This window comes from Nelusetta ayraudi, unplaced genomic scaffold (assembly GCF_046127955.1).
Source record: "Nelusetta ayraudi isolate G7.1 ecotype Tasmania unplaced genomic scaffold, CSIRO-AGI_Nayr_v1 ptg000135l, whole genome shotgun sequence".
NCBI classification, from domain to species: domain Eukaryota; kingdom Metazoa; phylum Chordata; class Actinopteri; order Tetraodontiformes; family Monacanthidae; genus Nelusetta; species Nelusetta ayraudi.
Genome location: NW_027466185.1, coordinates 9,074,245 through 9,098,537, shown reverse-complemented (window position 1 = coordinate 9,098,537; position 24,293 = coordinate 9,074,245). Strand labels below are relative to the sequence as shown.

Genomic DNA, 24,293 nt, shown 5'->3' with positions numbered 1-24,293 from the left:
ATGAGGATCTGATTCTGGAAACTCTAAGATGTGAAAGCTAAAAATGTGTAAGGGAGACATTTTTTATGATTATTGCATCAGAAATGGTTTTTGCCATTAACTTTTTTTTTTTTTTTAAATAAATACAGGAGGTACTGGAGTGGATTGAAAAATAAAATAAAATACATATGATGCAAATTCCTGCAGAGAAGGAAAATGGTTAGGGGGCAAAAAAATTGAAAAACTTTCTAAGTTAGCTGGCTGCCAGCGGCGGCAGCAACAGCGGCTCCCCTGCAGAGTCCCCCCCCCCCCGGTTAGCAACGTTAGCTGGAGGCTAATGGGTGGCGTCGTGGGGGATGAAATGGAATGCTATTCACCATGATCTGCACCTGTCCGTTCTTGCAGGAGTCGGGGGAGTTCTCGCTGTCGTCCTTGCAACCCCCCATCCTGCAGCGCACCGCATCCTGCACCTGAGGAGCCGGGAGAGGGAGGATGGGAAGCGGGATGACGCAAAAGAGGAAAAGTTAGCGGAGGAACTTTTTCATTTCATTATTTTTAAAGCGCAGCGCATGCGACTCGCTCACTCCGGGGGACATTTTACGCTCTTTACGGCGGAGCTAAGAGAAATTGCACTGCGAGATGGAGTGAGAACAGTCCTTGAATGTGTCGGAACCCGGCGAGATCAGCGCTACAGAGGGGAACCTCCTCGCGGGCCTTCTCACTGTCTGCTTTTTCCTCCCTAAAAGAAATGGAGAAATCCTCCCGCATGTTACATCTGAAGTAACACCTGTAACGCGTCTGTCCGGCGGACCCCCCCCCTCGCCCCCCCACTGCAACAGCCCACTTCCCTGCTGCGCTGCAACATCATCTCTCACTGTCGCTGCTGTCGAGTCCCATAAGAATGTCATGGCTGGATACATGGGCGCTCGTGTAAGGGAGCGGCGGGGGAGCGCTCGCTCGCGCTAGTGTGTGTGCGCGAAGAATGTGCGCAGGAGGATGAATACTGCATGCCGACATTGTTTTCTGTCGTTTGTGTGTCCGCACTCATCCTCCCTGGCATTTCCCCCTTGTTCTCCACAAACGCATGTGCGCGCACGTGCATTTGTGGTATGTGTGTGTGAGTGCATGTGAGTTACTTCAAAGTGAGGAACCCACTCAGGGTTTCTGTGCACCCCCACCCCTTCCCACAACCCCCCCCCCCCCCCCCCCGCGACTCCCCAGCAACACCCTCTGCAATCATCCTCCACCTGCTCGACTTCCCATTCGCGTTCCAGGACTTTGCATCCAATTCCACCTCTGCTGCCTCCACCCCCTCCCCCGACCCCCACCCACCCCTGCACCTCCTCCCTGCTCGCTCGACCACAGGCAATCCCCTCCCTCGCCACTTCCCCCCTGCTGTCATTTATTCACAGAACCTGTAAAACAGTTCGGGCAGCCAGCGCAGCTGCACTGTGTTTCGCTGCCTCTCTTGTTTTTGTTATGTTGTGTTTTGTTTTTTTTGCACTCTAATGCTTCCTTCATTTCACCCTCCCCACCTCCACCCCCTCCAATCCCACGCCTCCTCTAACATCCTCGCCTCGTAAGTGCTGCTTCCATCGTATTGTTGCAGGACTGAAGGATTTACGCTCAACCGCCTCGCGCAGGGGGATTTTCATACGTTTAAAATAAATAATTCCAGGATTTACCGTCGCCTGATCCCGGCCGCTTTTGTGATATTGATTTAATGCAGCTAAGTATTCTCGGCATTTAAAAAAAAAAAAATGCCGCGCGGGGCATTCAATATCGAAACGATCTCTCGGCTTTGTTGCGCAGCACCAGAGATTTTTTTGCAGTCAGGAAACGAAATGAAGTCGTAAAATGTTTCGTGATTGCCCAACGTCGGACACGATCTTGTGAGAGGGCGGGGCCTCATGCGAAACCTGCTGGGCCAATAAGCACGAGGAGGGAGTATTAGTTGGAGAACTCATCATCTTATTTCACACAGAATCTTGGTAATCTCCTTAAAGGGGCCTCGGATCAGGCGGACAACGGCGCGAGTCACGCGTGGGGTTCGCGCAGAGCGAGAGCTAATCTCCCCCCCACCCCACCCCCGCCCGCCTCTCTCGCCACTGATCCTCTGTGTTCCCGCCGGCCCGGCCGACTAGCGTGACATTTGCCAACGCAGATCCCACCTGTCAGAGGAGCCGGCTGTGACAGGGGTCGCGGAGCAGGGCACCGCATTAGACGCACATGAACTCTGGAGCAGCTCTGGGCGGGGCTGAGTCGGGGGAAGGAGGAGGGGCTGGGAGGAGAACCCTGGACTCACCTCTCGGCGCATGGCACAGTGGACGGTGATGATGACGAAACCCTGGACGGAGTCGAACACGGCGAAGAGGACCTGGGAGAGGAGAGAGAGAGGAGAGGTGGGGGGGGTGGGGGGGTATTATTAGGAGGGTTATTATGTAACACTGGGTTCCAACTGAACATTTTCAGGGTAAGTAAGTAAGTAGTAGCTCTTCTCAGGGTACGAGAGGCAGATACACTGGGAGTTCTAGCTTTGACTGTATGTCCCATGGATATATTCTAAGAACTGGACACTGGGCTTGCAATTTTCTATTGCTAGTGGCCACTCAAGGTACTGCAGGTAAAATCCCATGCATGTTTCTTATAGACTGTAATACAAAAATTTAAATCTGTGTGAGTCTGAGTGACAGGCGTCTTACAGTTTTTACTTATATATAGTTTTTGTCAATCAGAAAATCCCTGTTAGAGACTTAATGACGTCTTGTCACGTTATGCGCTGTGTCTCGGCTCATTCTGATTGGCTGATGCCTTCTTATTCATCATGTGAGTTACAGAGGCATGATGGGAAGTGACGCTACTGCTGCATCGCTCTAGGGGCCCGGTAATGCGGAAGCACTCGGCGTACGTGCGAGCTGAGCAACTTCACTGAAGTGAGCGGGCCTCCGCCTTCAATTCTGGTGTCCTGGTCTGTTTTAATGGCTGATTAACAGCCAATCCCACAGCATCCCCGGAGGGGAGGGTACTTGAGTTGCGTTAGCAAAGTTGTCCCGTCTTTGGATGTGACTGGCAGCCACAAAAGAGTAGAGACTGCGGCGAGGTCAAACTTCAGCCAGAAGTTTCTGCTGAAGTTTTGTAGGAGTGTTGTGCAAGAGCATCGTTGCCCCTCGAGCACGAGGCTGCGCCGTCACGCCGAATGCGATGAGTTTAGCCGCTCGGCCTGCAGCCTCATACCTGCGCTAATATTTGGCGCAGCGGCAGGTCCTCTCCAGTGCGATCCTGCATTCCTGCAGCCCTGTCTTGGAGTGCCATTTCAGGGCAGGACAGTCAACCTTTCAGCACAAAGTACGCCGTGTCTGCTCTGTTTACCCAGACACATCTTTGCATCGCTGCTCTGACAATTTTTTTCTTCTCCCTTCAGTCTGTGACCTGAAAGAAACGTCGGGCCAGAAACCACATTGCATGTCGCTGTTTGCAGCTCTGCTACATTCACTGAGTACTTAAAAATTGATTTTTCGTGCTGTGGTTTCTTGCATAATCCAAACAATTTCAAAAATGTATAAATAAAAGGCTCTTCCCTTGTTATTTTTTTTCCCCCTTGTGGCATCAAACCACATTGTCATCTTGTGCTATTGTGCCACTGCAGTACAGTCCTACAAGATTATGTTTTCTTTAGTCTAACTCAGTGCAGCAATTAATCATCGTAGAAAAGTCATCATCTTTGTGCCTGGAGAATAAATGGTTACCTCTCAGTTTTAGTAGACTTGCATAATTCAACACAACATGGCATAGTTTTTGTCCTTTAAAATGTTCATTTTGAAGTATCTTTTTAAAATGCATGGACTTGTAACAGAAAGAATGGCACGCCTGAGCTGACACAGCACCCTCTACTGTCCTGCTTTTTCAACCTTCTTCTACACCATCAGATGTCGTACCGCCAGCATCTGTCGGGTAGTTCCAGAAAGGTGAAGCTGTTTTGTTTTCCATTTTCTGTGCTTCATATCAGCTGTTTGTGTTTGCTGGTATTCTGCACTATGGGCGCAGCCCGTTTACCTGGAAGAGTGTGGATCGTCGGTCCGTTATGGCCAGCACCGCTGACATCCAGGTCAGTGCGAGCAGGGGAAGAACCACGCAGGAGCTCCACAGGGAGGCCCTACCAGGGAGAGAGAGCACGGAAAAAGAGAGGGGGAAGAAGAAGAAGAAGATGAAGAAGAAGAAGAAGAAGAAGAAGAAGAAGAAGAAGAAGAAGAAGAAGAAGGTTTCAATCCTATAGCAGATCGGACAATTCTGCCAAATGGCTCCTTTGTTGTGTCTTCCTATGTCTTTCTTGCTTCCTCACACACACACACACACACACACACACACACACACACACACACACACACACACACACACACACACACACACACACACACACACACACACACACACACACACACACACACACTCAAGTCTGAGGCAATTTGAAGCTGATTGGCACTCAAGTCAGAATCAGGCTTAATATTCTTACTGAGACGTGGAAGATGGTGTGTAATCACGTCAGTCGTTATGACACCAGCAATTCACCCACAATTATGGCTGACGTGCAGACAGGCGGACTGCGTGATGATGTGCTGGTGGGAGTGTGAAAGGTGGTGGTGGGGTGTCGACAAGCACTGACAGCATGTGAGAACGTACGAACCCTGACACAGTCAGACACCGCTGCAAGAAAGGCGGCGCGTGGGCGCGCGTCCATTTCTGCACGGCCGTCTGTCCGATGGGCTCTGCTGGAGTCGTGCGTGTGCCTTCGAAGGTGCGCGGCCGCAGGTGAATGCAGAACGAAGTCGAGACTGTGCAGCACCGTCGGCAATCTAAGAACACAGTTTTGCCATTGGCCTAAAAAGAAATGACTGATTTGCAATAGCAGCGGAACTGGAGAGAACAGCTGCTATTCTATTTGATGCTCAATGACAAAGTTCTACAAAGTGAATACGGGGGAAATTAAATCTGTGTTAAGCCTTTACGTGCTTGCAGCCTATCTAAAAAAAAAATATTTAACTTGCAGGTCATGGTAGTCTTAAAAAGTTAAGTGAAGTTAAGGCAACTGGGCTGCTTTTGGTGGTGAAACTTTAACTCTACCCATCAGGGCAGGCATGGGCCAGCTTATGAAAGAGAGTTGTGCTCTTCTTGAAGCAAAGTCTGAATCAATTTCGACGGCGAGACTGTTGCCAGGATTTCTGCCGGCAGGTAGTATTCAAAAGGCCCTCCTCGGCAAACGCTACACAGCGCGCGGTGACGGCGAAAGCAACGTTTATAATCTCATAAGAGGCGTCCATATCTAATAAAGGATTCTGGACATGTTGGCCTGAGATGTAGCCGGACGTGAGATCAGAAAATGCTGCGTGAGGAGACGGCGGTAATGACCCCGTGCGCTCGCGGTGACAAGAGGAGAACTGAAAATAGCCGATCCAATCCTATTAGCCTCCCATCGCAGCGGTCCCATCGTGCCACGGCACTACAGGGAACAGCCGCTGCTTTCAACGGAACGCCTTCCCAAATAAACACGAGGCACCGTGATGAACGTTTATGGGATGGAGATTTAAAAAAAACAGGGGGGTTGGTGGGGAGTAAAGAGACCGACCGGGCCAGGGGAAACCATGGCAACGCAGCAGTTACTTGTAGAGGTAAAATAAATAAAAGCAGAAAGCTCTCTGGATTTTTTTTTTTTTTTTTGGTCCTATTTTCTGTTTTATGTGTTTAAATGTCAGCGGCAAAGAGAAAACGATGATACAGAGTCTGTGACAGACTCCCAGCTATGGCAACGTGTCACACATTGCAGTGGTAATAGAAAACATTGGCATGTCCTGTAATACTGAAGATATTGCAGATATTACAGCAATGACAATAACATAGTTAGTGTAAATAACTGGCGTTGGCTACTAAGTTTGTTCTTTATTTGTTTTTCTGGAAACATTTTTTTTCTGTGCCAGGAGACGGTGAGCTGGAGCCCCAGAAAAAAAATCCTGTTTTAAAGAATTGTTTTGAAATAAAGACCTTACTGAAACTCCCACCATAGGACACTTCATTATGCTGTGGAGTTTCACAAACACTTTTAACCTTTGCCTTTGAGCAAATAAAAATGACGAGATGACCATGAAAAGGGGGCATTACATGTGGAAGCATGACTAAATTATGCAGTCCGATTGGCTACTCTCTGGTCGCAATAGAAGAGCCATGAAAATAAAAGAATAGAGCAAATGATGACAATTTTCTACCTGAGCAGAAGCAATAAGTGGGTCAGTATTGGCTCTTAGAAGGTAGTCTTGCATTATTATTGTAATTATTGCAACTAGATTGTCACAGTTTTCCATCCATGAAAGATTTCAATGACACACCTTTGATATAAAACTACAGAAGTATTTGAAAAGTAGACCCACACATCCATCCATGACTCTTGAGACTTTGACTTAAATGAGGATTTTGCTCATTGGTTTGGGTTCAGTCAAAAAGTCTAGAGTTGCACGCTGTTAACAAGCTCTTTCAGTCAAAGAACTCAACTATTTTTAGTTTAGTTTCTAGTGAGAAGGTCCTTTGTTGCACTGTGAGACATGGTCATAGCCTTAAAACCAATGACAAATTACAGAATTGTGATGTTTGCTGATGACACCCTATTGAGAGGGTATGCTGCGATTCCCTTTGCGTAGCTCACAGGTTGCTAGCTCTGTGCTCAACTCCAACAATGCGGGCCGCTTTAGACAATTCCGCTGTTGAACTGCTGACACTATACTGTCGTGACATTTTGAAAAAATAAAAATGTAAACATTGCTAATGTTGATACAGGTCAGGTTCTGCCACTGTGGCCTGAGAGGAGAAAACACTCTATTGAACGATGATGCCTTTAAAGAGTGGTGGCTTATAGCGTGGCCGTCTGTTTCCTCCCTTCTTTTTCATGAGCTTGTTTCTTTTTACACCCGGCCGAGTCTGAATGTCAACCTGCATCAATACTGACAGCAGGGGATTACAGAGCATGGAAGAGAGAGAGAGAGAGGAGAAAATAACTAAAGGAAGAAGAGAGAGAGAGAGAGAGAGAGCAAAGAAAGATGAAGATGGACTAACATGGCGCTGCTGGCAGTCGCGCTGGACATAGCCGTGCTCGAGATCACGCCGCACTTGGAGCATTTCAGCAGCAGTCGGTTACGCCCATCCGCCGGGACACTTTGGAAAACATGTGAACACAACACAGATAACAAACCATGTAGAGGGGAGGGGGAGGACAAAAAGGGGAGGAGGGTAGAGTGAGGGAAACAGGTGGATGGGTGGTTGTGAGCGTGTGCCAGTGTCACAGTGCGGAAGGAGAAGATGGGGCGGACGGATGGGAAAAAAAGGAAGAAGAAGAGAGGGAAGGGGGAGGAGAAAGAAAAGACAGTAAGAAAGAAAGAAAGAAAGAAAGAAAGAAAGGCAAATTAAAAAACAGGTTTCAGAAAAGTAGCAGCAATGAACAACAGTCAGAATACAAAAAGACTGATCCGAGTGGAGAGGGTAGTGAGGGATGTTTTGCGGCCAACGTGGTGGACACAGACAGGAAATGGGCCAGAGTGAAGTAGGTTTGAGCTCAGAGGCGGCCGGCCGCGACGAGAGTGGGCGGAGCTCTGAGCCGCTAGGTAGCCTCTTCACGGCTTATTGCCTCCGCCGCAAAGCCACGTCCTTTCATGGCTACCGGGTGGACAAAGCCATTACGACGTGCCGCCCTGTTAGCAACGCCCACCACCGCTATGCACCGTTAGCGCGCTCTTTCTCGGAATCTGGCAGGATGTGGGATCGCTAAAGCCGTCTGGATCGCGCCGGGACTTTGCTCGGCAACAAAGGAGGGCACACCTCTCTCTCTGCTTGTGTGGGCGTGTTGGTGTTTGTATAGCGGTTTAATCTCAGCTGCATCGTCGGGTAGCAAGAAGCTAATCAGCCTCCCGCTAAGCGCGATCCGCCGTCGTTAACCCCGGACGGCGAATCAGGATTCAATTTGCGCGCGGAATGACAGGCACACAATCCACTGCGTCGAAAGACAGAAAGAATGAGGAATGGAGCGTCGGAGTGGGCCGAGGCAGATGAAAACATGGGAGACGTGCGCTGGTGGGATTTAATAAAGATAAGGGGAGCATGAAAGGCTACGTTGAGAAATGGGGCTGACGTGCACATGTGTGTGAGATGTGCATGCATGTATCATGTAGCCGTGTTTGGTTCCAGGGAATAATCTCAAGGAACCTAATAGGGTTTTAATAGTCCAAGGTGTTATCCACATAATCCCGGTGTTTGCTGTGTGTAACAAGATTCCCATCTGACAACAACTGTTTTCTTTTTTTCTTTTTTTTATGGGTTCATCAATGTCGGCACACATAATGTAACAAAGCAAAATATATCTATGTATTTTTTTATTTTTTTATTTTGGAGACAAATAGTTGTTTTTTTTGCGGGGCAGGGGGAATTATACTTGTACAGGAAGCGCAGGTGTCGCAGTGGGCGAACGGAGGAGTGGAGAGACTTTTGTTGCCTCCTCAAGTTCATGCCTCTGCTCTTTTTTCCCCACCAAGAGTTGAGTGGATGGATGAGTAAGCAAGCGGCGTGCTCTGCGCTCATTTGCGGTGGGAGTATTTGGGCGCGTTTGTGCGTCTGCGTGTCTCCTTGTGAGCCGTTGTGTGTTTGTTTGCGTGAGCAGGGCAGTGTGGGATTGTGCAGGAAGTGGAACTTACCCGGCTCGCTGCTTCTTGGACTTGTCTGAGATGCCGTCCCGAGACATGAGCTTGTTGAAGACCACGATGCCGATGAGCATGTTCACCTGGCGAGAGGCGCAGAGGACAAATTGATCAGGCGGTCGACTCAAAAAATGGTGCAACATTAAACTTTTCCTACCACCGTTCTCATTTTTTTTTTAAAAATGGGCCCCAGACACTCGGGAAAGAAGGTGACAGAGTTTCTCTGAAGGCTCGTTCAGCTTCGCCAGAGAGTCTCTCTGAACGTCTCAATCACATTTCAAGCAAAGAACAAGGCTCCACGGCTCACAGCTGATAACATTTTTCAAAAAGTGCCTTTTGACACGAGAGCCCGTCGGCCAGACGTTTTGAAAGATATGTGAGGCAATTCTAGAGACGTCTTTGTGATGTTCATTCGTTTGAAGCACGGCTTGAAATGTGCAAACCGAGGCACTTCTGATGACGCGTGCATCTCAAAATAATTTGTTTACATTTTTCTGAGCTCAGTCTGGCCATTCCTAATCACATGGAATTTTGTCTTTCTTCTGGATTTCGCAAATATCAGCAGTATTATGGGATGGAAACATTTTTTTCTCTAACAGGTTTTGTGTCGAGAGACAGCTTGTTTTTCCGTCCCCCGCGCCTCCTCCGGATAACTCGCTTATCCAATTTCCAATAAGCATTTTAATCTCCGTGCGTCGTCAGCAAGCGCTAAAATGGATGTCTGCTTGGCATTATTAAATTAAGATCTGCACAGTTAGACAATAAAGGGCAACAGAAAATGAGGTGAAATTTCTTTTTCTACATCCAAGAGGTACACTAAACAGGACCAGAGTCGTTCTTCTGTATTAAACTGCCAGTGTTGTTTCATCTTCTTCTTCTTCTACCCCGCATAGGCATTACTCTGTTGTTTTTGTGTGCATCCTTGCGTTAAAAAAGATCTGTCAGCTGTGTGCATATATACATTAGTGCAAACACCACCCCCCACCTGCAACAAAAAATCAAAAACTGAGAGCTACTTCAAGGGAGACAGCGTCGAGAGCATCCCTCGTTGTGCCGGCTGATTGGCCTCAGCTGCGGAGGCTTGACGGTGATTGCGCCAATCGACGGATAAGAGGCCAGTTGTGTCCGCTGACAGCCTGCAGGTGCTCAGTCTTGTCCCTAAACTGCTGCCATTAGTCTTCTACCCCGATGACGCCCACTTCCAAAAACTCTGACCCCTCAGGGCTTTTTAGAGAGACTCATTAGTAACACAGAAATGAGAAACAAACAAACATAAAAAAACAGACTCATGCATGTTGTTTTTTCTTCCATTAATGAGTCCAGCTTTAATCCCGCCCAACATCTGGCTGTGCTGACCTGGCGGAAGATCTCCCATTAGGCGTGGCGGATCCGAGACGTGAGCAGCATCGAGACCTCCTCTGTTCCCAAATCCCGTCCACATGGGAGATTTTCTGTGTTTTAATCCCGATTTTCCAAAAAAATAAAACAAAACCAAAAAAAACGCACTTTCCCCCACATCGCCAATCGCCATGAAGGCTGGTCAACTGTCTGTTCTTTCTCTTAGGACGCAATATGTGTAATTGCAGTTGTTCTCATGCTTTTATTTTGAAACACATGCTTCTATTTGGAGTGTTGTTTCTAACGTGACGATAGCGTAGTAGCAGTTAGGCAAAGAAAAGAAAAGAAAAACAAATTTGATAATAGAACCACTTTAGATTTGCCTGCATCTCAACAACAGGAGAGTTCTTCAGCACTTTTGCAAGACCAACAAGATATCCAGACCTAAAAAAACTACAAGGCTTGGAGTGAATCATACAAAGTAATGCAAAAAAAAAAAAGAAAAGAAGCTAGCTCACTGTGCCTTCATAAGGACTAGTTTCATAACGGCTGTTCAAAATAAAAGCATGAGAACAACTACAATCAGAAAAGGCACATTGTGCCCCAGGACGGCGCTCCAGTCGCACTGCAACGTTCACCACTTTTCTTTCCGCACAATATTTCTTTTTATTCTCATCGTCCCGACCCCAATTCTTTAACTCCGTGAGCAGATTAGCTACAGTATATATATATATATATATATATGTATCTTGTGCGAGAGGAATCCAGACTGAACCCTCAGATGCCTTTCATCTGGTCAGTTTCTGCAGCACTTGCAGGAACAGGATTTCCACCTGAAGCCAGTTACGTTCTCTCAGTACATTCGGCGCATTTGGCAGTTTCTGTGGTTCGTGATGGACAAAAAAACAGCATTGATTTGAAAAAACAAGAAAAACGCTTTTTCATCTCTTTCCCTGGTGTGTCGGCTGCCGCTGCCGCCGCTGCTGATTACGACCCAGCGAGGCGCCAGACTCCGAGAGGGGCGCCATTGTCATGCCGGTCCACGCCTGGCACCGGCTTTGTGAGTCAGTCTCATCCCGCTCTGCTATTTGCCCAAGGCCAGGTTCATTAATTAGAGAAGAGTCCTGTGGGAAGGTCCGTGTTTCTCTGCTCGGCGCCCCCTGCTCTCATTACAGCTGTTTGTTAGCGAGGGGGGCCCTCGGCAACAACACTGGGGGGATGGGGTGGGGACTGTCTCACATCGGGCCTGGGTGTGCGCAGTCGCACGCTGACATTGTGAAAATAGGAAAGGGTGAAGAGCTGGAAAGCCACCACGGAAATAAAAAATGAAAAATCGGACACGCATCCTCAGAGGGGAGGCCGTCCTTCCATTTCAGCGGCGTGCAGGCTGTGATCGTTCACACTGGCGCACCAAGACACTAAACCTTTGTGGGGTTTTTTTTTATATCAAGACACTGAATTTTGCGCTTTTATGTGTCTATTTGGATAAAAGTGTAACCTCTCCTTCTCCGTGACTGCGACCTTTGGAATTGCGGCACTAAAAGAGGACCGCGTTAGTTTAAATTTTTTTGCGCCATAAAAATTGCATAAAACTTCAGCTTCCTTTGTTCCCGGATCTTCAAGGGGAAGAAGAAAAAAGAAAAAGAAAAACACGAAGCTCCTTTTGCGTACCTGCCTGCGCGTCTTAACGAGCCTCTTGGGATTTTTCTGTTACTTTATGACAGAAGCAAACAAACAAAAAAAACAACCAAGAAACAAGCTTGCATTCTAATAACACCGCTGGTCAAAGTTACAGGCCCGTTTAATCTACGAGGGCTTCTTTTTAATCACATCATTAATCGCTCTCATGTAGTTATTTTATTCTGCAAAATTGCACAAACTGTGAGAGTTGCAAACATTTTCCAAATAGTTTTCCTTGATCTTTGCCAGCCGCTTTTGTAGTTTCAAGAGACTGGATGACTTCCTTAATTTGTGGACTAACACGCTTGGCTGATTCGGATTCCATTGACGACAGAGGAGTGCCAAGATTATTGTTCATGGGTAATGCCTGCCAATTTGCATTTAACAGTCACGGCTGCGCTGTGGTAAAATTACTGGCCAGACTGCGATACAAACTCTTTTTTGTCAACGAGAAAATTGAAAACGACCATTTTGCACGAGAGCAAAGAGGGGTCTGGAGCAGAGGCAGCGGCCAGATTCAAGTTCGGTCGTTCATCCAGACTTATTTGGCTTCGTGGTGGTGAACATCCATCCAGGGATGCATTGAGGGAAATTAGCAGATCCTGGAAACGGCCCACGTACTGCAGCGGCTGATCAGACCACAACCGAGACACAATCAGCCCTCGCAGGTTTGCGTTACGCAACCTTAAAACCGACCGACGAGCGATTTCTTTGCCCTTAAAATCACGACTTTGAAAGTATACGGGCAAGATTTTCCGGCTGCTCCGGCTGAAATTCAGCCACCTTTGTCTCCGCTTGAAGATATTTTCTTGCGCGCTGACATATGAAACTGGAGGATCAAAGCGTCTTATCGCTCCGTCACGGACAGCTGTGGCCGACGTGTGGGCAAAACCGCAGTGTCCAAGATATTTAAAAAAAACAACCAAAAAAACAATCAATAAATGCTGTGGTGGACGTGACTCACCAGCACGATGACGGCGGCGGGTCCGACGAAGGCGTAGAGGAGCCCTCCCTCCAGGGACAACCAGCAGCTACAGGGAGACACCAAAAAATGTGTTTTTAGTGTGAACGAAAGCAGCTAAAAAAAAAAAAAAAAATCACAGAGTTGCTTTGATTTGCCGAGCGCCAAACTGCAACAGGTGCACAGCCAATTAGGGATGGCATTTATTTTAGGGTTCGGGGGAATAAAACAGTCGTTTGTCTCAGTTTCTGTAAACGGCGCCCTCGGTGCAAAAGCAAATTCATTGTGCACGTGAGATAAAGCGCGTCCTCCGCGGATCGGCCGTTTGGAATTCAGCTCAGTGTCTCTGGGCCGTTTGGGCTTTAATGAGTTTACACATGTCCCCCGGTGATGTCATCGGGAGCACACTTAAAGCCTTCTGTCGTCCTCATAATTGCTGGAGATGAACACGAGGAAGCCCAAAAGCTCAGACACGCTTGCCACTATTAATAAGACAATTAGGAAGGTGAAAAGGAGGGAGAGAATTGGGAATCATTTTACTTTGCAGTGTTGTTTTCTTTTGCCTTTGCCACTCAGCAGAACCCCAAAGCAATGCGAGGAGCAACGCCGAGCCAACAGTCTGAATAAAAGTACCAGCCTGAAATTTCCACGTGGAGAAATGGCACATTTCCATTTACAGACTGCTATTGAGAAAGAGTCAAAGAATCTTTCTAGTTTTGATGTGATGGTGCCAAACTGGAATCAATTTAAGTTATCAGATACTTTTGGGCCGACACATTGAAGTCCTACCTCACATTACCTAACATCAATTCATACCGAGTAGCTTGAGTGAGATGATGGGCTTTGGTCCAACTTTAACCTAAAAGAAAATTGAGCTACAATTTGCATGGAGGTTGTTTTTCTAAATTATTATTTCTCATTCACTTTAAGTGGCGAGATCCGCAAATTTTGCAGATTACGGTTTTTGAATGCATGGCGGATAGACTTCAATTTAAAAAAAAAAAAACACTTTACTTCCGAGGATCAATATTCAAAAGCCCTCCAGAGCTTCAGCATTGGGATTCCTGAAGTCGACTTTATCACAGTTCGATGCGGCACAGATGGCACAAGCATACGGCCGGCCCGTCCTCAGAATGCAACGCCGTCCAAAAACCAGCGCGCAGAGCAGTCAGATACGGTAAGGGAACATTTATGTTGAACTCATCAGGGGCCGTTCCTGCAGAGTTTATAGACTTTGATTTTAAACGGGCTTGAAAGCGGAATGTTTTGAGCGACTGCGGCGCCTAAAATTCCGTCTGCGAAAGCACATCAAAGTCGAATTTGACTCAGGTGATTCTCCTCCCGCATTTATCTGAGAGTTTCCTATGCACACACACAGACGCACGCAGTAAGTGCGAAGGTGCGCTCTGAATTTCTAAGGGATTTTCAGTTTGACTGTGACAGAAAATAGGAGGGGAGTCAGCGATAAAAACGGATAAATAGATGATTGCGCGCCATTTTGTCCGCACGAATAAAAGGGGGAGGAAAACACATTTGGAGTTTATATATACAGCTGTTTATAGGCGAGTTGTTTGCCGAATGAATCACTGACCGGCTACTGCGAGTCGTAAAGCTGAAAAATGAATCCGCCGAGGAAACGGAAGGCGGCCCGCGCCGTCGTGGCACGGAAAACGACTTTTTCAAAATAGGAAGTGGAGTGGAAATGAAGTTCGACTAACGACAGACAGCGATGGGGGGGGGGGAACTCACTAGCTGGCCGTGCCGTAACCTCTGGCTCTGGTGAAGCCCACCGACACTGCCACAACCAGGGCGGGAAGACCTGCGGACAGAAACACAGACAGGAAGATCAAAGAGGTGAGACAAAACGTTGGAGGAAGCCGGGAGAGCGAGGACAAAGCGCACCAGCTGTGCGGAAATCCTTCCGGGCGTGAACCGCCTCCTATATCCTCCCCTTCCCCCAACCACCGCCCCACTCCGCTCCTCCACCCCACGATTAGACGGCGAGACAGACGGGCTAATGGCTAACATATGCATGGTTAGCTTAACGAGGCTGCAGTTTCCCTTGTTGGAAAAAAAAAAAAAAAGAAAAAAAAAGAACGGGATAGCTGCGGGTGGCGATCCTGAAGCTGATCAAGTGCTTGTGTTGTGTTGTGTTGTGTTGTGTTGTGTTTGTGTGTTGTGTGTGCAAACATGGCCATATGTGTCAGAAGCTGCTCGCGGCCCTGTTTAGGCGCACGAAACATGACTGGATGGATGTTTGTTTTTCTTTTTTTTTCTTTTTCGTCGAGCAAACCAAAGGCTGCTCGACAAGTCATGCATCAATTTGCCCAAACTGTACATTTGCGAGCATGTGCAAGGCACGTGCGCGGAAATGAGACAGGGGGCCTAAGTGTTGGCAAAAAAGAAAAAAAAGAAAAGAAAAAAGGAAACACGGCTGGGCCGTAATGAGCTTGGCTGTGAAATACTCATGTAATTAACAAAGCTGTGATTATGGCTGCAAATGAAAAGCAATTAGAGAAAAAAAAGTGAAAAAAGTGACATTAACGGATAAGATGGTGAGAAGCCAGGACAGGCCGGCCGGAGCGCCTGCAATTACAACATCAATCTCGTGTTTACAGCAAACATCGCAGGTGATCAGACACAAGAACACACACAGACACACACACACGCAGACATATACGCGCACACGCAAACACACACACACGTTGCTGACCTAACATATATCTGTTTGCACCCCAAATCCCTTGTTTCCATGGCGACTGATTCCACTGTCTCAAATTGGGCAGAAAATTATGAAACGGACGTGAGGAGGGAAAGCGACTTGATTCCCTTCCACTTTGGGTTTATTTTTTTCTTTTGTGGACGCAATGCATCATGCGTTCCCTGAGCTTTGGGTAGTACAAAACCACTCTGACAGTCCCAATCTGTACATCCTGCCTTCTCCGTATCAACTAGGGGCATCTGTGACTCGGCAGATCGGGCTGGTGGATCGATATCAACTGAAATGAAGAGTGATTTTGTGCGTGTGTGTGTGTGTGTGTGTGTGTGTGTGTGTGTGTGTGAGTGTGTCGATGCGGCATGAGCTGCAACTGCAATTTCCACGGGGGGCATCTCCGCACATCTCGCCAGTTTCTATGCAGATGCTATCGCACGGTCGGATTATCCCCCCGCCTTGCCGCCGCCTGTTGCGTCAGGTTGTACTACAGCAAGAAGACGGCGCGACCAGATTGTTGTGGAGGCTGAACGGAGCAGGGGTGATGTACGGCAGATCTGTACAAAAGAGGTGAGATTACGCTGCTGCCGTTCGCGCATGGGAAGGGAAGCATGGTTTTTTTTTTTATGTGTGTGTGTTTTTCACTTTGCTTTTAACTGCATCCCTGACAACTTTCAGGACCTGCCGCCGCGGTTTCAGGCATATAGCAAACAAACACGGGCTGAATCTGAACGGAATAGATAAGTATCGGGTGAGCAGCGGCAAGACGCAGCTAAAGCTTGGAGCATAATCGCCTTTGTCTTGCTGCCCTCCATCACCAATTCATTTCACGGAGAACAACTCGGCCGGCTCCCGGTTCACGATTCGCCTGCCTCTGTTTGCCAACTCCCGGCATGGAGAGAGAAGATAGTTTGGAGATTTGAAGTACTGACTTGCTGAGAAATATATATATAAAAAAACGAACAAATAGGTGAGGGTCTCCATTCTAAATTGAATTTTAACATTTTTAACATCAAAATGCAATAGTTAACGTACAGTGTCTCGTCAAAGGCCTTCCTCGCAGAATGTTGCTAATGTGAAATGGCATGTGGCTCGATAAACTCGATGCCCAGTTTAATGTGTGTCTAGAGTAGACACTCAGCAAACTAATATGGATTTTGCACACAAAGCAACACGCAGTCAAGGCTGGTTAATGTTGGCATGATTAATAAAGGATAAAACTCGCTGAAATCCTCGCTGAACATTAACAAAAAACTTTGCCAAGAAGTTGCAATGTTTGGAAACTGTGATTCTGCTGCGGTATATCAGGGATTTTGTCAGCAACAGAGTCATTCTGCATTATCTGTATTATAAAAAAGTTTCAGGTTTTGGTTCATGGGATTTCACGAGTTCAGGTATCCTTGGTCAAAGGTGTCATTTTTAAGATAAATTAATCAAGCAATTGTACTCTTTAGCTCAAACACCAGAAAAGGCCTGATGCAGATTCCATACATATTCAGTCAAAAACTCATTAGCAACCAGGTCTGTGTTATGTCCCTGGTTATGATACTATCCATTGGCCATATTGAATAGTAATCAACAGGTTTGGAGTGCTATCACTCACTTGTTAAGTCAGAATCTCTCCTTAAAAGTTGGATGAACACATGGCTATTATTTATGCCTCGATGCAGCCTTGAATTCAAGCCGCTCCAGACATTGTTTTAATGAGCCTCTGCCAAGTCGTTCACCGCGCTGGCTTTTCTTTTCATCTCTCTTTCTCTCAGGTCAATAAGAATCTTTCTTTGACTGTCAATGCTGAAAGAGCCTTAATTCGACAATAAAAGTGCTTTTTACTTTTTCCATCTCATTTGTATGAGTGGAGAAAACAACATAATTTCAATCAGCAAAATGTTTATTTTGAAGCAGACTTGCCCAATAAATTACCCACTTAAAAAACAAAACAGAAAAAACAGACCCCTAGAGGTCAGCATTTGGAGCCCTCAGTTTACAGGTCCCTGCAAAACCGCCCATTTTCATTTTCCTGCTAAGTTGATGCTTTGCTGGACTTTGTACACGATTAAAAAGGAAGAAAAACGGGGTGGTTTGCCAGGCCAGCACAGGAAGGTTGTTCAAAATTAAATATATGATGGACTTTTTTATTTCAGAATTCCAAGAAGTTCAGTGACATGCTATTGTTAGAAAACACAATTCATGAAAGTGGAAGGGTCCACAAAAAAAAGGAACCAAAAAAGAAATACAGACTTCCAAATGTCAGGGTCTGTTTCTAAATCTGCCCGACTTAAACCCGGCCAGGTGAACGGCTGGAACTGAGACACAACACCAAAGTTCTTTCGCTGAATCAGCAGCTGAGGTGGTATTTTCTTGCTAAACACACAATAAAACTTAAAAGTAAGCAAAAAGGTCACGAGGAAATGACTGCTCACCCCAGCCGAGGCACAGGAAACGCTTTCGTATTAGTCGTGACCTCATCTTCCCGATGACAGCCAGGTAGGACTGCCACGCCTCCGTCAGCACCCAGCAGAAGGACGCCAAGAAGAAGAAATGCAAGAAGGCAGCGGTCACAGTGCAGAGGCCCTACAGAGGAACACAGTAGAGAGGGGGATGAAAGCGGTGGAGATGTTGTGCAGAGAAAAAATAAAAGCCACTGTTTGTCGGAGGCATCAAGATGAATCATCTTTCAGGACTAGTCGGCGCAGCAAAATTTAAACCTTTGCAAAAGTAGGACAAAGGAAAGGGGTAGGAAGGGGACAAAGCACTCATTTGGGAGAGATCAGACTCGCTCCACTGTTTTTAGATTTTGAATCAATATGAGCTACCGCACAGTGAGGTTCTCAAAGGCTTTCTTGACCTTTGAAATGTGAATAATTGAGGTTATGGTGGATTAGTACACATACACATTCACACGAAAACACTCTGAAAAAAAGAGAAAGCCGCCTACCTTGCTGAGGGTTTGAGATTGTCCCACCAAAATCAATAGATTGGAGGCCAAGATGGAGAGGCAGAAATTCACCAAGATTATGGACCTCTCCGAGCGAATGTACCTACGGAGGGGAGGGAAAGAGCGGCAGACGTGCGAGATAAGTGTTATTGACAGGCTGATGAAGTCGCTGGGAAAAAGAAGAAAAAAAAGAAACTCCATCTTTTCATACAATCACAAAGTGATCAGCATGATCTCACCATCTGTCGCGTGCACAAGCAAAAATCTAATCATCACCCCCCCACCCGTGCACCAAAAACCTCCCCGCCTGCTGCACTTGAAACATTTATAACTCATTGTAGTCCTGGCAGTGGCGAAGGACAAACGCAAATTGCATTTCAACGTGATAGCAGGGGCCCTGGAAGTTGATAAAAATCAACCGAGCACCCTCGGCAAAAGGGTAAGTGTAGGGAGATGCACAGGCGAGGGTGGAGCGAGGCAGGGAAAAGAAAAGAAGGGGCGCCGGTACCTCCAGAAGGCAGCGTAGATTAGCAGCAGGATGAGCAGGGCAGTGCAGGAGACACCGCAGCCGACCATGAGGGGTACGGAGGGCATGCTGGTGGGACCCATGTCCTGGAAGAGAATAAATAAAAAAGGTGGACAGAAGAGGAAAAAGTCAGTGGTGATGTGGAGGTATCATCTGCATACACATTGAGTGACAAAACCTTTTGTACAGAGAACAAAATGTGTCATTCAAAGCACAGCATGGGTTCCACCCCCAACCTCTACTGTGCTTATACAGGCTCTGCAGCCAAGAGCCATCTTGAAAAACTCCTGTTGAATCCGTTCGTAGTGGTGCAACGAAACCAGACAATTTGACATCACAAAGGTATGAAGACTTATTCAGATGAAGGTTAAACAAAAATGAACCAATTCCCTGTAAAACATTAACTGTTTAAAATATTCTGCCACTAGAAGGCCGCCACGTTTATGCAGTAAATGAGGCACAACTCGGCCAGCAAACACCATCCTGCACCCCTGCACTTTGCTCAGTTTAAAAAATGCATAAATATGAATGAAGTGGAAACAATCGAGTCTTCGCTTCCCCAGAATAAAGCTTTTTTTTGGGGGGATCTGGATTTTTAAAAATACACACAAAATGCCACCATCAGCAAAAGCGTGTACAAGTCCTTCACTACAGTCCGTGGAAGTGCACGAGCCGGATCGCTCCCTGCCTCATTGCTGCGGCACCTCTTAACTCTCCTGCAGTCTTCGGAGTAATCCCCAAGGAAGCCCCTTTCAGTCGAGGAACCCGATAATTACACGCAATTACCCTTAATTAAAATGAGAGAAGTCCTTAAAGTGGCTTTGAGTAATAACGCATAATTATGCCACTCTGGAAGTTACTGTTTGTCTGAAGCATCCGATTATCAAACACTTCTAGTGCAAAAAAACGCCTTGAGATGTTTTCCTCAGGAGGAACAGTGTGAATTTACCACAGGGCTGGCAGAGGCACAAGATTATTATGGGTAATTAAGCCCTTTTGGGTTTTTTCCTTTTTTGTTTTATAGGTCATGAAGAACATTACACCTCCATTTGGCCTCCCTCCCAAGGTGTGCGACGGAGAGGATGGATGGAGAGTGGAAAAAGGATCTTGTATGGTGAGCGAGGCTCCCCGCTGCGTCCCAAATGGCCGTAATGTTTGGCCTCCTTTTAAGTTCTCTAATGCAATTTCACTCAATTTGCCTCCTAGAGTGGCTAACCTTTGCTTTCGCGCCACGTACTCATCAGTGCACACACGCAAGCACACACGCACACACTTTTCAAGGTGATTGATAAAATCCCCACTTGGTCACTGAAACACAATTAGTGTCACGTGCGCAGGATGTCGTGCAAGGGCAGCAGGCGTAAGCAAAAGGATGATTTTGACAGAAAAAAAAAGAAGATGCAAGGAAGCCAAAGTGAGGGGGCGTCGGAGAAAACGTCCAGAGAAACAGAGTGGAGGAGTTACGAGCATGGAGGAGAAAGCCAAGAAGTAGAAGAGTGAAGAGAGTCCATTTTTGGAAGGACCAGTATCCTCAGAGAGGAGAGCGATAATATGATCATACGACAGGATATATATATATGTACATATACATATATATATATATATATATATATATATATGTACATATACATATATATATATATATATATATATATATATATATATATATATATATATATATATATATATATATATATATATATATGTATATATGGGTGGAACTGAGGTGAGACACAATGAAAAGCTGCTGCAGGAGAGGATAAAAAACAACCTACAATTGCAGAGACAAGCATGCGCCTCAGGAAAAAGGAGGAGGGACTTGGAGCGGAGTGAGACACAAGGAAGACTGAGTGAGTGTGATAGCGCTCGGAGGAGGAGGAGGAGGAAGGAGGCATTTGTGTGTTTGTTTGTTTTTACGTGCACAAAGGTGCACAATACTGACAAATGTGCTTCCAATCTCTTCCTTTTGTGTAAAAGTAACTGTCTGTCGTTTCACATGTCAATATGTCACAGATATGATGAATCATGACATGTCCTCTGTTTATTGGACATGGAATGACTTGATCAAACGAAAAGCTGTCCTTGACAAACAGTGGCAACGTTCAAACTGGACATGATGTCATTGTCATAAATTAATTAACTAGTTTCTTCAGTCACTCTTGTGTCAACCAAGGCCTGCCCATCCCTAGGTTGCCCATCATTCACACAAATATAAATATATTTCTTGATCTCATATCATGCCAATGACTCCCTCTTGACATCTGGCCCACTGGGCCTTTACGTCAGCGATCGCGAGGCAAGAAACGCGCAGAAGAAGAGAAACTCTCACTCGGAAATCCCTCGATACGCGACCACAAATTGTCCCTCGGCTCCTCGTTGTGTCAATTTTGTGCAACATTGCCTCCTTAATTGGCACAGTCGGGTTACACAAGTTGTGGTTTTAATTTCACAAAACACGGGAGACAATTAGGTTTTAAAAGGGGGAGGGAGCGACGGACCTTGGGGGGGAGGGACAAAGAAAAAGGGGGAAAGGAAAAGTGCTCTGCTCCAGATAGATGGAGTGATACACGGCCGAAGTGGAAGCGTGCTTGTGTTGAATGCACGTGTGCGCAGTGTGTGTGTGTGTGTGTGTGTGTGTGTGTGTGTGTGAGGAAGAAGAAGAAGTGAGATTAGACAGAGCGGCGCTAAGGCCCGGCTGTATACGGCCCGGCTCCCCCTGGGCGGCTTGGCGACCATGTGATGGAGAAGATTGCTATTTTCAGCTCGGGATGTTTAACCTACTTATCTCCTCTCGCTGACACTCCACCTCCCACCACTCCTACCTTCCCCCGCTCACTCCGTTTCCCTCGTCACGCCTTCGCTTCCCTCACCCCCACCTCCACCCACAACTCCCTGTCTACGTCTCCTCTCATCCCCCTCGCTGCCTCTGCAGCCAGTCTGCCTCCACCTGCCTCCTGCCTCGCACTCTGGAAGCTCCGCAGCCGGAGCTGGATCAGTTTACATTTTGTCAAACTTTATTTAGGATGTTGCAACGGTCTAATTAAAATTGTCATTATTTCAATTATTTGAAAAATATTTTTTTATAAATATTTACTATTCTGGGCGAAATGGTGGCTCAGTGATTAGCACAACTCCAAGAAGGTTGTGGGTTCGATTCCGGACCTGGGACCTTTCTGTGTGGAGTTTGCATGTTCTCCCTGTGTCTGCGTGGGTTCTGTCCAGGTTCCCTAGCTTCCTCCCACACTCCAAAAACATGCATGGGAGGTGGACTGGAAAATTGCTGCAGGTGTGCATGTGAGTGCAAATGGTTTCCCTCTATGTGGCCCTGCGATGAACTGTTGACTTGTCCAGGGTGTCACTCTGCCTTCACCCTATGACAGCTGAGATAGACTCCAGCAGACCCCCGTGAACCTGAGTGCAGGAAGAAGCTGGTATTGGAAACGGATGGATGGATGGATGGATGGATTCTTAAAAAAAACTATTTATTTTAAAAAGGTTACCATGCGCTATGTGTTAACGCCATGTAACAAGTGTCACAAGATGACTTGCAGAGTGCATGTGGTGTGAGAAAGAGATAATGATTTCCTAGCAACAATTAAAGTTGATAATGATGGATTCAGAGCAAATCTTGTGGTTTTACAAGCGAGCTGAAGAACTTCTCGCCGTACACACAACATACACAACGCCTGAGTCAGACATCAACACCTTGGTGTGAATGAGAAATTGCTATTGACGCCATCTGTCTTCAATTTGCAAATAAAAGTGAAAGAGTGGAATGTGAGTCAAAACATGAAGCAACAGCCGCTTTTTGATTGTCTCTATTTATTTTCCGAGACTAAAGAGAGTAAAAAAAAAAATAGCCTTGTTACGTTAAGATGTTTTGGTCCCACGCCAGAACACGGCACTGAACAAAATTCAAATTGTCAGAGCCTCTATTCTCTCCAAGCTTTAAGAACTTTAGAGTCACACTTTTTTGGTTTTCGCTGGTTTAAGTGCTGCGATGAAGAAAGAAAATGACGTATGTTTTTGTGGGATGGAAACAGAATTTTCCCAGGAATCAATTTCTGCAAGTCTGAAATCATCGAACGCTATTACGGAGAAGAAGAAGGAAAAAAAGTGGCACTTTCAGAATGTGAGTTATTGGTTTTTTACGGTAACGACAGGCCCGTTTCGGCCTCCGACCAAACTTCAGGCAAACACTTCAGAAATGCAGTGGCACTGAATGAAAAGCAAATAGAAGCAAAAGAAGAAGAAGAAGAAGAAGGAGAAGGAGAAGAAGAAGGAAAAGAAGAAGAAGAAGAAGAAGAAGAAGAAGAAGAAGAAGAAAGAAGAAGAAGAAGACAGCTGGTTTTAATCCAGCCTCCCTCACTAGTCACTGGCCTGTTTTGCTGTCACTGCAGCGGGAAAACACCGTCTGAGTTATGCTGCGACTGAATAAATTCCGCCGGCCCCCCGGGGGAGTCGGAGGGAGGGAGAGAGGGATGAGGAAGAGGGGGGGTTCATCTTGACAGGCGTGTGGTGTCGGCGGCTCGCAGACCAACCATATGTCACCTGTCAAGCTCGCGACAACCTGGAGGGCTGGCAAGCGGACTTAAAAGGTAAAAGCCATCAAACCAATCGCTGTTCCTACCCTCAGGTAGATTTTTTAAAACAAACAAACAAACAAACAAACAAACACACAATCGGAGGCTTGTACCACTTGTTATAGAAAAAAAAAATCTAGAATCTCACTTGTGACTGAAAGCCTGCAGCTATAGGTGCGCACTCGCGTCTTGAGATCCGGCGTTTCGTTTTTTCAACGTCGGCCGCTGGTTCATGTATTATGCAGCTCCAGAGCCGAAGCGCCCCACCTGTTTACCCCCTCGTCGGCTCTCCAGTCTTCTCCCTAACCTTCAATTAACGCGACAAGGGATTCCGATGCGATCCCCGCGCACGCTAGCCTTATAAATTTTTAGAGGCCCTCTCGTCTTTTAATCACGTTTGACAAGCGCGCGGGGTATTTACATACCCTCACCTTGTCGTCTTCCCTCGCCTCTCCTTCTCTCTCTCTCTCTCGCTTGAATTATGAAGAGTTAAACATGTCTGAGCTGTCATCTGGATGGAAGGCCCCCTTAATCACATCCACCCTCCGCCAAACAGTCAAATCGGGGGCGACTTTGGACAATAAAAGTCTCAATAATGGAGTCACTTAGTAGATTTTCTCTCGCCGCAAGTAGGTGGTTGTGAGTGACTGATGGCAGAAAGCAAACCGTTTGAATTCATTTTTGTTAAAGCGATAATGTGATGGTGGTGATCAGGCCGACAACAACCAGGGAAGGTCTCACCAAAAAAAAAAATAAATAAATAAATGAATAAAAAATTCTATAAAAAGGCACACCTTGGTATGCCACAAGTCCCAGTTTGGTCGCAGCCGCTGTCCTACTTGAGTTGAC

General features: G+C 46.5%; 1 protein-coding gene across 14 annotated transcripts in view; it reads right to left on the bottom strand.

Annotated features, from left to right (window-relative positions):
• The window catches only part of adgrb2 (adhesion G protein-coupled receptor B2), a 201,803-nt gene that overhangs the window by 25,973 nt on the left and 151,537 nt on the right, over positions 1-24,293 (bottom strand). For 11 of the 14 annotated variants that reach the window (XM_076011343.1, XM_076011341.1, XM_076011347.1 and 8 more), the window contains 10 exons: positions 18,844-18,947; positions 18,336-18,438; positions 17,821-17,971; positions 14,434-14,503; positions 12,688-12,754; positions 8,703-8,788; positions 7,075-7,173; positions 4,033-4,132; positions 2,285-2,356; positions 357-449 (listed from right to left, as the gene is read on the bottom strand). In XM_076011343.1, the coding sequence (XP_075867458.1) occupies positions 357-449; positions 2,285-2,356; positions 4,033-4,132; positions 7,075-7,173; positions 8,703-8,788; positions 12,688-12,754; positions 14,434-14,503; positions 17,821-17,971; positions 18,336-18,438; positions 18,844-18,947 (945 nt within the window). The remainder of the gene's footprint in view (positions 1-356; positions 450-2,284; positions 2,357-4,032; positions 4,133-7,074; positions 7,174-8,702; positions 8,789-12,687; positions 12,755-14,433; positions 14,504-17,820; positions 17,972-18,335; positions 18,439-18,843; positions 18,948-24,293) is intronic. The other 3 variants (XM_076011353.1, XM_076011355.1, XM_076011348.1) reach the window with 2 other exon arrangements.